The following is a 13,271-nucleotide window of genomic DNA, read 5'->3' as shown; positions in this document are numbered from 1 at the left end:
CTATTTTGAGCTAATAAATACATCAACTCAGAGTTAATTCAGTAATTTAGCCCTACACAATGGAGCTCTCAGGATCTGACACACATTTTATTATTAAAGATTTATTCAACATTTTATCACATTTATTTTAAGCTTACTTTAATCAGTTTTAATTATAGTTTTAGTTGATTTTTTTGGTTTTATTGTCCATGTCTGCACTGATGTACAGATTTCTTTGAAATGTAAAGTGCATTACAAATAAAATGTATTATTATTGTTATTGTTATGATGTTTTAAAAATGATATGTTCATGAAAATTTGCCTTGAAGGTATGGAGAAGTCATGAAAAAATTATGGAAATTGTATTGTTTAAAACAAGTATGAATCCTGCATATTCTTTGCCTCCACAGTGTGTGTATAAATGGATCGCTGGTGTGTACCAACCAGCCCTGCCCAACGTATGGCTCATGGGGGTCCTGGAGTGAGTGCTCAGTGTCATGTGGGACAGGACAGAGGATACGGAGACGTTCCTGCACACACAAACCTGGAGGCCCTCCCTGTTCAGAGACTGAGCAGAACCAGACCTGCACTCAGCCTGCATGTCCAGGTCTGCCTTACCTATAATCTATACTTACAGTCTATTTATGTAATTTTGTGAAAACACTACCATTTATGATTATAATATATTTTATTACATTTAAAGAAATCAACAATTCCTAGACGGGAAAGTATTTGTTGTAGTTTCGGAATAAACAATTAAGCCATTATTATAATAATAACAACAAATTAAAGATATTATGCCTGTTGTATTTCTTTATTTGCAGTCATTTTTTGTGTGTATGTGCAGATTGCAAATAAAGGGAAAAGCAAAAAGAGAATAGGTGCTTTTTTATAGCAGTGTATGAGTATTAGGTGTTGAGTATGAGGTGTTTTTAAGCAGTGTAGGATCACTTTAATCACTTAATCACTTTAAGCCACTTTAATTATCTGTAAAATAGATTGGTGCAGATTTATTAGGCGCCCAAGCACTAGTGCTTTTCAACTCTCCTAGAATTGTTAGGGTACTACTACTGCTCCTGCTGATGGCTTTTACTTCTACAACTACCTCTGCTTCAACAACTAGTACTGCTACTTTGAAGTGTTTTCTCCCTTTTTTGGTTTGGTTTCACACAGACACAAACCTAAACACACCAAAAATACGCACCAATAAATCACAAGAGCACATTGTCTCCTCTGATTGGTCAGAGCTGTCTGGCGCGAAAAGGTTCTGTGTTCCAGCACATATATATCTGTGAAGTGTGAAGCTGCTTTAAAACAGAACGCTGAAAATTAGCTGCTGCACTTTCAAACACAGTGTTTTAATAGGAACGTGCAGCACAGTTGTACACATAGTAAACGGAGTCGTAGGGCTGTGAGCAGTGAACACAGCAGAGCGTTCAGTGTGAAACTGCTTAGCATGGACGGCAGAGACAGCGTTTGTTCATAGGTGTGATAATTAGCATTATCTGATTAATATATCTGATTAAACTACACCTTATCAGCAGTTTAGCTAAAATAAAAGAAGTATATTTGATTGCTGGATCGGATTGAGACTGGATCCCGTTCTCACCACAAGTGAACCGCTCCAGAGTTTGTTTGGGACTGGACCAAGACCACCTACACTAGCAGGTCTCGGTCCGGTTGCGGTTACTGTTTTCATACCTGCATCGGTTCTTAGTCGAACCAAACCAGTGTCTGTTTTAACCTGAACAAATTTAATGCTGGTGTAAAAAAACGCCCTAATTTAAAAATCTTACTGAATAAAAACAAAGTGGATCATACAATTCATACCATGTTTTCATTCTTACAATTCGATTTGAACAATTTTTTATTTCATCAAACAATACTTTTGCTTTCATTTTTAGGGTGCTGGATCTTATTTTAGGGGGGCTTGAGACCCTCTCTTTTTTGGCAACTGTTTGTCTGACCAATTTGTTTATTTTTATATATTTTCTTATTTGTAAAAGTGCATGTGGCAACAGATAAATATTTGCAGCAATATGGCCAACACACTAATTCGTTTTACCAGACATTTAATAAGTAAAGATTTCAACATTCACAACACAATGTAAGATGTAATATCTTAACATTTAAATCTCTTAAATGATTAGGAGCTGCAACAATAGTAAATCAGTGTTGTGCGTGTGTCCTGCTTGTGGTACTAATTGTAATTTCTGTTTTTTTTTGTCTGCTGTTAGCTGACTGTATATTGAGTGAGTGGTCATCCTGGAGCGAGTGCAGCGTCTCCTGTGGTGGAGGAGTGTCGGTGCGCAGTAAGAGTATTCTACAGGAGCCTGAGCCCGGAGGATTGGCCTGCGAGTCTCCTATTGAGCAGCACACTGCCTGCAATACCAACAGCTGTCTGCCTGGTGAGGAAAAAACACATATATTCACACAAGTGCCAGCAATTTTCACCTTGTGTTTCTACAGTACAGTCAGATTAGTTTTCAAATTGTATGTATATGTAAAGGAGAGGAGATAGAGTTTGCAGAACTTTTGTCATAGTTGTACACTTGTACACACACACACACACACACACACACACAAAAATAGATTAAACAGAGTTTAAGGTTTATTGCCCATTTTTATCAGCTTCATATTTTTTCTGCAGTAACATCCTGCACAGCACTGTAAAATGTCTACCTAGCTCTAAATCATGGCATCACTGGCCATAAACACACCGTGCTCCTCATCTCACATTTATGACAAACCTGCTGCATTTTTTATGTTGCACAGCCTTGTACAGACCTGCATTCAAACACAAACTCAAGCTTTTAGCTTAAAGAAGAATCCAATGAGGATTTTCAAATTAAAACTCTGCAAGATTAAATACAAGTTACTGATGTTGTAAATTCTCCAGCCCACTTATCGTCACAAAATCTTTTGCCACCAAAGAGGAATCAACAGACAGGAATGAAACCTGAAACTTTGTAGTCACACATCCAGAAGGCCTGGTTTCATGGCGTGGGTTGTAATTTGTAGAATGCTAGATTATCATTGGTCATTACAGGCAACATAATGTTAATGAAAACAGTGGTCTGCTACCTTAAAGTCTGCGGGAAATGTGAATATTCAAATATTATGTAGATTAAAAAATAGTAATTTCTCTCCAATTTACAATTACCCAACCCACACATTAGGACTCCCCCTATCACTAGTAATACCCCAACACCAGGAGGGTGAAGAGTAGCACATACCTCCTCCGAAACATGTGATGATGGCAAGCTACATGAACAGGATTCAAACCAGCGATGTCTTGATCACAGGGGCAGCATCTTAGACCGCTCTACCACTCGGAGCCCGCTCTCAGTCAAAATTCGTAATCGTCTATTATTCTTTGTAACCTTTATCTTCCTTCATAATAGCATTGAAGTCCGTCACCTCCTTCTGGGTGCAACTATTTTTGTAACTTTTCTTCGACAATAAGTTTTGTTCAAATTATTGCAATAGGGGACCTGTGAAAATGTACATGATAATGCACTTAAAATAAATGTTTTCAGTGGCTTCTGATCGACTTGTCAGTACACACTGTACTCACTGCCTCTGGGATTTGAGCTGTGTCATAGTGGTGCTGATACAAGCACTAGTGCAAACATGTAGAGAGATCAGAATGTCAGACTTATTCACCAATTGTTAAACCAAAGAAATACAGTATAAAAATTAAAGAGAGCTGTTGAGATAAAAATAACCAGATTTATCTGCTTTGAAAAGGGCCTGCACCACAATGTACGTTTTAAAAGTCCTTTCTTTTAGCATGTTTCATTCAATTACACATTCTCACTAAACACTTATGGACTGACACTTTAGATTTTTTTTTCTTCATTTTTTCTTTGGGATATCATATGTTCATAATACGCATAATACGCATGTCTTTGCCATGCTTAATATGTAAGCTGTAGAACACGGTCACGCATTTGCAAGCTGTGATAGACACCATTTTAATTAAATGTAAAGCACGAATGAAGTCTGCAGCTACTGCCATGTTCATATAATGTGGTTTTGTAGTTCCACTGATAAGCATAATACACCATGATTTGGCAGGTCCATTTTAAAGCTATTAAAATGAATTATAATGTAGCTTCTTTGATTGAATGTGTTCTCAAGAGTAAAAGGAGAAGTGCTGCTGGTGTGATATTGATCACTGAGGCTCAGCTTTAAAGCAGATGCTTTCATGCTCGTCATAATTTGCTAAACTAATGGTGTTGTCTTTTTAAAATGATGATAGTGAAACCAAACTAACACACTGTCTAAAAAACATTTACGATGTTGTTTTCTGTCTCGTCTCTTTTCTGTTGTGTCAGAGTGTCCTGCGGGTCAGGTGTTCAGTGCGTGTGCAGGCTCATGCCCGTTCTCCTGCCAGGATCTGTGGCCTGAAAGCGAGTGTGTGCCAGGAGCCTGCAGCCCGGGCTGCGCCTGCCCTCCTGCTACAGTGAGTCAACATGAACACCTCAAAACAGCTAAATAATAATTAAGTTGGCTTGGAAAAGCCAACTTACTGTTCTTCTTATTCTTCTTATTATTATTATTATTATTAGTGTGATTGCAGTAATGCAATCACAGTATTGATCTTCTTAAGTCTTATTCTTCTTCTTCTTCTTCTTCTTCTTCTTCTTATTATTAGTGTGATTGCAGTAATGCAATCACAGTATTGTTCTTCTTAAGTCTTATTCTTCTTCTTCTTCTTCTTATTATTATTATTCCACCTGTTTTTTGTCCGGTTAACTAGTGCCGCAGTTTTCGAAATATCGACTTCGTTCAAAAGAGAAAACGTGCGTCCATATCGGGAATGGTGGGCTTGTATACAGCTTTCCGATCGGACTTACGTTTTTCGTAAAAACTTCGTAAGTACGCGTTTTTTTGCCCATTGAAAATGAATGGGCAGAACTTTGCACGCCCGTGGACGTCGCAATTTTTAAAATACGAAGATGAAACCAATTGAGGACCTGTAGAACTTATTGAGCTCTTTCCGAAAATATGCGTTACGAAAAGTTACGACGTACGGATTTCGTACGAATGTCGTACGAAGTGGCCCCATAGGAATGAATGGGGCCAATCGGAGGACGGCAGCTAGATCGAAGGACAGGTAGCTAGAACTCCAGTACTGTGAGTGTATGGAGCAGCTATGGGATAAAACAGCATTAGGTCAAAAGTTTGGACACCCCGGCCCCCCAGTACTGTGTGTAATGGAGCCACGGGTCAAAAGTTTGGACACCCCCGAACGGCCAGAGCAACCTAGCGTGCATAGCTGATTGATGTATTTGCACGTTGCGTAGCAACGTGCAAACACCATTTAATCTAATTTATGCATATAAATCACCTAGCAACCACCTAGAAACACCATAGCAACCACCCCGGATACCATAGCAACACCTTAGCAACCGCCTAGCAACACCCTAGCAACCACCTAGCAACCACCTAGCAACACCTTAGCAACCATCCCGAATACCATAGCAACACCTTAGCAACCGCCTAGCAACACCCTAGCAACCACCTAGCAACCACCTAGCAACACCTTAGCAACCACCCCGGATACCATAGCAACACCTTAGCAACCGCCTGGCAACACCTTAGCAACCACCTAGCAACCACCTAGCAACACCTTAGCAACCACCCCGGATACCATAGCAACACCTTAGCAACCGCCTAGCAACACCTTAGCAACCACCTACCAACCACTTAGGAACACCTTAGCAACCACCCCGGATACCATAGCAACACCTTAGCAACCGCCTACCAACACCCTAGCAACCACCTAGCAACCACCTAGCAACACCTTAGCAACCACCCCGGATACCATAGCAACACCTTAGCAACCGCCTAGCAACACCTTAGCAACTACCTAGCAACCACCTAGCAACACCTTAGCAACCACCCTGGATACCATAGCAACACCTTAGCAACCGCCTAGCAACAACTTAGCAACCACCTAGCAACCACCTAGCAACACCTTAGCAACCACCCCGGATACCATAGCAACACCTTAGCAACCACCTAGCAACAACTTAGCAACCACCCCGGATACCATAGCAACACCTTAGCAACCGCCTAGCAACACCTTAGCAACCACCTAGCAACCACCTAGCAACACCTTAGCAACCACCCTGGATACCATAGCAACACCTTAGCAACCGCCTAGCAACACCCTAGCAACCACCTAGCAACACCTTAGCAACCACCCCGGATACCATAGCAACACCTTAGCAACCGCCTAGCAACACCCTAGCAACCACCTAGCAACACCTTAGCAACCACCCCGGATACCATAGCAACACCTTAGCAACCGCCTAGCAACCCCTTAGCAACCACCTAGCAACCACTTAGCAACACCTTAGCAACCACCCCAGATACCATAGCAACACCTTAGCAACCGCCTAGCAACCACCTAGCAACCACCTAGCAACACCTTAGCAACCACCCCGGATACCATAGCAACACCTTAGCAACCGCCTAGCAACCACCTAGCAACCACCTAGCAACACCTTAGCAACCACCCCGGATACCATAGCAACACCTTAGCAACCGCCTAGCAATACCTTAGCAACCACCTAGCAACATCTTAGCAACCACCCCGGATACCATAGCAACACCTTAGCAACCACCTAGCAACACCTTAGCAACCACCTAGCAACCACCTAGCAACACCTTAGCAACCACCCCAGATACCATAGCAACACCTTAGCAACCGCCTAGCAACCACCTAGCAACCACCTAGCAACACCTTAGCAACCACCCCGGATACCATAGCAACACCTTAGCAACACCCTAGCAACCACCTAGCAACACCTTAGCAACCACCCCGGATACCATAGCAACACCTTAGCGACCGCCTAGCAACACCTTAGCAACCACCTAGCAACACCTTAGCAACCACCCCGGATACCATAGCAACACCTTAGCAACCGCCTAGCAACACCCTAGCAACCACCTAGCAACACCTTAGCAACCACCCTGGATACCATAGCAACACCTTAGCAACCGCCTAGCAACACCTTAGCAACCACCTAGCAACCACTTAGCAACACCTTAGCAACCACCCCGGATACCATAGCAACACCTTAGCAACCGCCTAGCAACCACCTAGCAACCACCTAGCAACACCTTAGCAACCACCCCGGATACCTTAGCAACACCTTAGCAACCGCCTAGCAACCACCTAGCAACCACCTAGCAACACCTTAGCAACCACCCCAGATACCATAGCAACACCTTAGCAACCGCCTAGCAATACCTTAGCAACCACCTAGCAACCACCTAGCAACATCTTAGCAACCATCCCGGATACCATAGCAACACCTTAGCAACCACCTAGCAACACCTTAGCAACCACCTAGCAACACCTTAGCAACACCATAGCAGATACCAGCCAGCACTGCAATCACACTCGCAGTTTCTGTAGGAACTGCAATCTAGTTATTATTATTATTCCACCTGTTTTTTGTCCGGTTAACTAGTGCCGCAGTTTTCGAAATATCGACTTCGTTCAAAAGAGAAAACGTGCGTCCATATCGGGAATGGTGGGCTTGTATACAGCTTTCCGATCGGACTTACGTTTTTCGTAAAAACTTCGTAAGTACGCGTTTTTTTGCCCATTGAAAATGAATGGGCAGAACTTTGCACGCCCGTGGACGTCGCAATTTTTGAAATACGAAGATGAAACCAATTGAGGACCTGTAGAACTTATTGAGCTCTTTCCGAAAATATGCGTTACGAAAAGTTACGTCGTACGGATTTCGTACGATTGTCGTACGAAGTGGCCCCATTGGAATGAATGGGGCAAATCGGAGGACGGCAGCTAGATCGAAGGACAGGTAGCTAGAACTCCAGTACTGTGTGTAATGGAGCAGCTATGGGATAAAACAGCATTAGGTCAAAAGTTTGGACACCCCGGCCCCCCAGTACTGTGTGTAATGGAGCCACGGGTCAAAAGTTTGGACACCCCAGAGCCCCAGCACTGTGTGTAATGGAGCCACGGGTCAAAAGTTTGGACACCCCAGAGCCCCAGCACTGTGTGAAATGGAGCCACGGGTCAAAAGTTTGGACACCCCAGAGCCCAGTACTGTGTGTAATGAAGCCACGGGTCAAAAGTTTGGACACCCCAGAGCCCCAGCACTGTGTGTAATGGAGCTGCGGGTCAAAAGTTTGGACACCCCAGAGCCCCAGCACTGTGTGTAATGGAGCTGCGGGTCAAAAGTTTGGACACCCCAGAGCCCCAGCACTGTGTGTAATGGAGTCACGGGTCAAAAGTTTGGACACCCCAGAGCCCCAGCACTGTGTGTAATGGAGCCACGGGTCAAAAGTTTGGACACCCCAGAGCCCCAGTACTGTGTAATGGAGCCACGGGTCAAAAGTTTGGACACCCCAGTGCCCCAGTACTGTGTGTAATGGAGCAACTGGTCAAAAGTTTGGGTACCCCGGTCAGCTCTGCAATCACACTCGCAGTTTCTGTAGGAACTGCAATCTAGTTAGTGTGATTGCAGTAATGCAATCACAGTATTGATCTTCTTAAGTCTTATTCTTCTTCTTCTTCTTCTTCTTCTTATTATTATTATTCCACCTGTTTTTTGTCCGGTTAACTAGTGCCGCAGTTTTCGAAATATCGACTTCGTTCAAAAGAGAAAACGTGCGTCCTTATCGGGAATGGTGGGCTTGTATACAGCTTTCCGATCGGAATTACGTTTTTCGTAAAAACTTCGTAAGTACGCGTTTTTTCGCGCATTGAAAATGAATGGGCAGAACTTTGCACGCCCGTGGACGTCGCAATTTTTGAGATACGAAGATGAAACCAATTGAGGACCTGTAGAACTTATTGAGCTCTTTCCGAAAATATGCGTTACGAAAAGTTACGACGTACGGATTTCGTACGAATGTCGTACGAAGTGGCCCCATAGGAATGAATGGGGCCAATCGGAGGACGGCAGCTAGATCGAAGGACAGGTAGCTAGAACTCCAGTACTGTGAGTGTATGGAGCAGCTATGGGATAAAACAGCATTAGGTCAAAAGTTTGGACACCCCGGCCCCCCAGTACTGTGTGTAATGGAGCCATGGGTCAAAAGTTTGGACACCCCGGCCCCCCAGTACTGTGTGTAATGGAGCCACGGGTCAAAAGTTTGGACACCCCCGAACGGCCAGAGCAACCTAGCGTGCATAGCTAATTGATGTATTTGCACGTTGCGTAGCAACGTGCAAACACCATTTAATCTAATTTATGCATATAAATCACCTAGCAACCACCTAGAAACACCATAGCAACCACCACAGATACCATAGCAACACCTTAGCAACCGCCTAGCAACACCTTAGCAACCACCTAGCAACCACCTAGCAACACCTTAGCAACCTCCCCGGATACCATAGCAACACCTTAGCAACCGCCTAGCAACACCTTAGCAACCGCATAGCAACCACTTAGCAACACCTTAGCAACCACCCCGGATACCATAGCAACACCTTAGCAACCGCCTAGCAACCACCTAGCAACCACCTAGCAACCACCTAGCAACACCTTAGCAACCACCCCGGATACCATAGCAACACCTTAGCAACCGCCTAGCAACACCTTAGCAACCACCTAGCAACCACCTAGCAACACCTTAGCAACCACCCCGGATACCATAGCAACACCTTAGCAACCGCCTAGCAACACCCTAGCAACAACCTAGCAACCCCTTAGCAACCACCCTGGATACCATAGCAACACCTTAGCAACCGCCTAGCAACACCCTAGCAACCACCTAGCAACCACCTAGCAACACCTTAGCAACCACCCCGGATACCGTAGCAACACCTTAGCAACCGCCTAGCAACACCCTAGCAACCACCTAGCAACCACCTAGCAACACCTTAGCAACCACCCTGGATACCATAGCAACACCTTAGCAACCGCCTAGCAACACTCTAGCAACCACCTAGCAACCACCTAGCAACACCTTAGCAACCACCCTGGATACCATAGCAACACCTTAGCAACCACCTAGCAACACCTTAGCAACCACCTAGCAACCACTTAGCAACACCTTAGCAACCACCACGGATACCATAGCAACACCTTAGCAACCGCCTAGCAACACCCTAGCAACCACCTAGCAACCACCTAGCAACACCTTAGCAACCACCCCGGATACCATAGCAACACCTTAGCAACCGCCTAGCAACACCCTAGCAACCACCTAGCAACCACCTAGCAACACCTTAGCAACCACCCCAGATACCATAGCAACACCTTAGCAACCGCCTAGCAACACCCTAGCAACCACCTAGCAACACCTTAGCAACCACCCCGGATACCATAGCAACACCTTAGCAACCGGCTAGCAACACCTTAGCAACCACCTAGCAACCACCTAGCAACACCTTAGCAACCACCCCGGATACCATAGCAACACCTTAGCAACCGCCTAGCAACACCCTAGCAACCACCTAGCAACAGCTTAGCAACTACCCCGGATACCATAGCAACACCTTAGCAACCGCCTAGCAACACCCTAGCAACCACCTAGCAACCACCTAGCAACACCTTAGCAACCGCCTAGCAACACCCTAGCAACCACCTAGCAACCACCTAGCAACACCTTAGCAACCACCCCGGATACCATAGCAACACCTTAGCAACCGCCTAGCAACACCTTAGCAACCACCTAGCAACCACCTAGCAACACCTTAGCAACCACCCCGGATACCATAGCAACACCTTAGCAACCGCCTAGCAACACCCTAGCAACCACCTAGCAACACCTTAGCAACCACCCCGGATACCATAGCAACACCTTAGCAACACCATAGCAGATACCAGCCAGCACTGCAATCACACTCGCAGTTTCTGTAGGAACTGCAATCTAGTTAAGTTGGCTTGGAAAAGCCAACTTATTGTTCTTCGTAATCTTCTTCTTATTATTATTATTCTTACGCCTTTTTTTCTGTACGCTACTCCTCCTAGAGCTTTCAACGTAGAATCACGAAACTTTCACGGATCGTAGGACCTATGCCAACTTAGCGTGCTTGTGCTTTTTGGAGCGATTTATCGTACGGTTTTCGTAAAAACTTCGTAAACGTACGCATTTTTTCCCCATAGGAATGAATGGGGCGAAATTTTAAACGTCCGTAACCGCCACAATTTTTGAGATACGAAGACCAAATTTGGCGAGCTTATAGATCTTACCGAGATCTTTAAATTAATAGCAGGTTGCGAAGCGATACGACGTACGGTTTTCGTACAATTTTCGTACGAAGTTTTCCCATAGAAATGAATGGGGGGCCCAGAGTTCCATCTCGCACACGAGCAGCTCTGCGCACGGAACCCCTTCTCTCCCCTGCTCCTCCAGTACTGTGAGTGTATGGAGGAGCTGCTGTATGGAGCAGATATCAGTCAAAAGTTTGGACACCCCGGCACCCCAGCCAGGGCTTTGCAACCACCTATTAACTGCTTAGCAACCACTCTCTCTTTCTCACTCTCTCTTTCGCTCTCTACTTCTCTAATTCTCACTCTCTTTCCCACTCTCTCTCTATTTCTATATTTCTCACTCTTTCTTTTGCTCTCTACTTCTCTACTTCTCACTCTCTCTTTTGCTCTCTACTTCTCTATTTCTCACTCTCTTTTGCTCTCTACTCCTCTATTTCTCACTCTCTTTCTCACTCTCTCTCTACGTCTCTATTTCTCACTCTCTCTCTACGTCTCTATTTCTCACTCTCTTTCTCACTCTCTCTCTACGTCTATTTCTCACTCTATTTCTCACTCTCTCTCTACTTCTCTATCTCACTCTCTCTTTCTCACTCTCTCTCTACGTCTCTATTTCTCACTCTCTCTCTCTACTTCTATATTTCTCACTCTCTCTGCTTCTCTATTTCTCACTCTCTTTTGCTCTCTTCTTCTCTATTTCTCACTCTCTCTTTCTCACTCTCTCTCTACTTCTCTATTTCTCACTCTCTCTACTTTTCTGTCTCTTTCTTTCTACTTTTCTATTTCTCTATTTCTCTCTTACTCTTTATTTCTCGCTCTTCTCTCTACTTCTCTTTCACTCTACTTTTCTGTCTTGCTTTCTCTTTCTATCTATCTCTCTACTACATCCTCTTTCTTTCTCTACTTCTTTATTTCTCGATCTCTCTTTTTCCCTAATTCTCTTTCTCTCGCTCAATATTTCTCTCTACTTGTCACTCTTTTTCTCACATTCTCGGGTGTTCTTTCTCTACTTCTCACGCTGATTTTCTCTCTACTTCTCTATTTCAGGCTCTCCCTTTTTCTGTACTTCTACATTTAACACTCTTTCTTTTTATCTACTACTGCCTAGCAACCAGTTAGATACACCTTAGCAAACACCTGGAAAACATTAGCAACTGCCTAGCAACCACTTAGCAACCATGTGTAATACGTTAGCAACTGCCTAGCAACCAGATAGCAACACCTTAGCAACCACCTGGAAAACGTTAGCAACTGCTTAGCAACCACTTTAGAAATGGTAGCAACTGCCTAGCGACCAGTCAGATACACCTAGCAACACCTTAGCAACCACCCCAGATACCATAGCAACATCTTAGCAACCACCTAGCAACACCTTAGCAACCACCACAGACACCATAGCAACACCTTAGCAACCGCCTAGCAACCGTCTAGCAACCACCTAGCAACACCTTAGCAACCACCCCGGATACCATAGCAACACCTTAGCAACCACCTAGCAACACCTTAGCAACCACCCTGGATACCATAGCAACACCTTAGCAACCACCTAGCAAAACCTTAGCAACCACCTAGCAACACCCTAGCAACCACCTAGCAACACCTTAGCAACCACCTTGCAACCACCTAGCAACACCTTAGCAACCACCCCGGATACCATAGCAACACCTTAGCAACCACCTAGCAACACCTTAGCAACCACCTAGCAACACCTTAGCAACCACCCTGGATACCATAGCAACACCTTAGCAACCACCTAGCAACACCTTAGCAACCACCTAGCAACACCCTAGCAACCACCTAGCAACCACCTAGCAACACCTTTGCAACCACCCTGGATACCATAGCAACACCTTAGCAACCACCTAGCAACACCCTAGCAACCACCTAGCAACCACCTAGCAACACCTTAGCAACCACCCTGGATACCATAGCAACACCTTAGCAACCACCTAGCAACACCTTAGCAACCACCCTGGATACCATAGCAACACCTTAGAAACCACCTAGCAACACCTTAGCAACCACTTAGAAACACCATAGCAACCACCCCGGATACCATAGCAACACCTAAGCAACCGC

At 44.6% G+C, this 13,271-nt stretch overlaps 1 protein-coding gene across 1 annotated transcript in view; it reads left to right on the top strand.

Annotated features, from left to right (window-relative positions):
- Window positions 1–13,271, top strand: part of sspo (SCO-spondin) — a 121,648-nt gene that overhangs the window by 83,851 nt on the left and 24,526 nt on the right. The window contains exons 101-103 of the mRNA XM_049480406.1: window positions 390–586; window positions 2,217–2,387; window positions 4,320–4,447. Of these exons, the coding sequence (XP_049336363.1) occupies window positions 390–586; window positions 2,217–2,387; window positions 4,320–4,447 (496 nt within the window). The remainder of the gene's footprint in view (window positions 1–389; window positions 587–2,216; window positions 2,388–4,319; window positions 4,448–13,271) is intronic.

The sequence above is a fragment of the Astyanax mexicanus genome, chromosome 6 (genome assembly GCF_023375975.1).
Source record: "Astyanax mexicanus isolate ESR-SI-001 chromosome 6, AstMex3_surface, whole genome shotgun sequence".
Taxonomy (NCBI): Eukaryota; Metazoa; Chordata; class Actinopteri; order Characiformes; family Acestrorhamphidae; genus Astyanax; species Astyanax mexicanus.
Note: the sequence above shows the minus strand (reverse complement) of the source record. Positions and strands in the feature narration are given on the sequence as shown.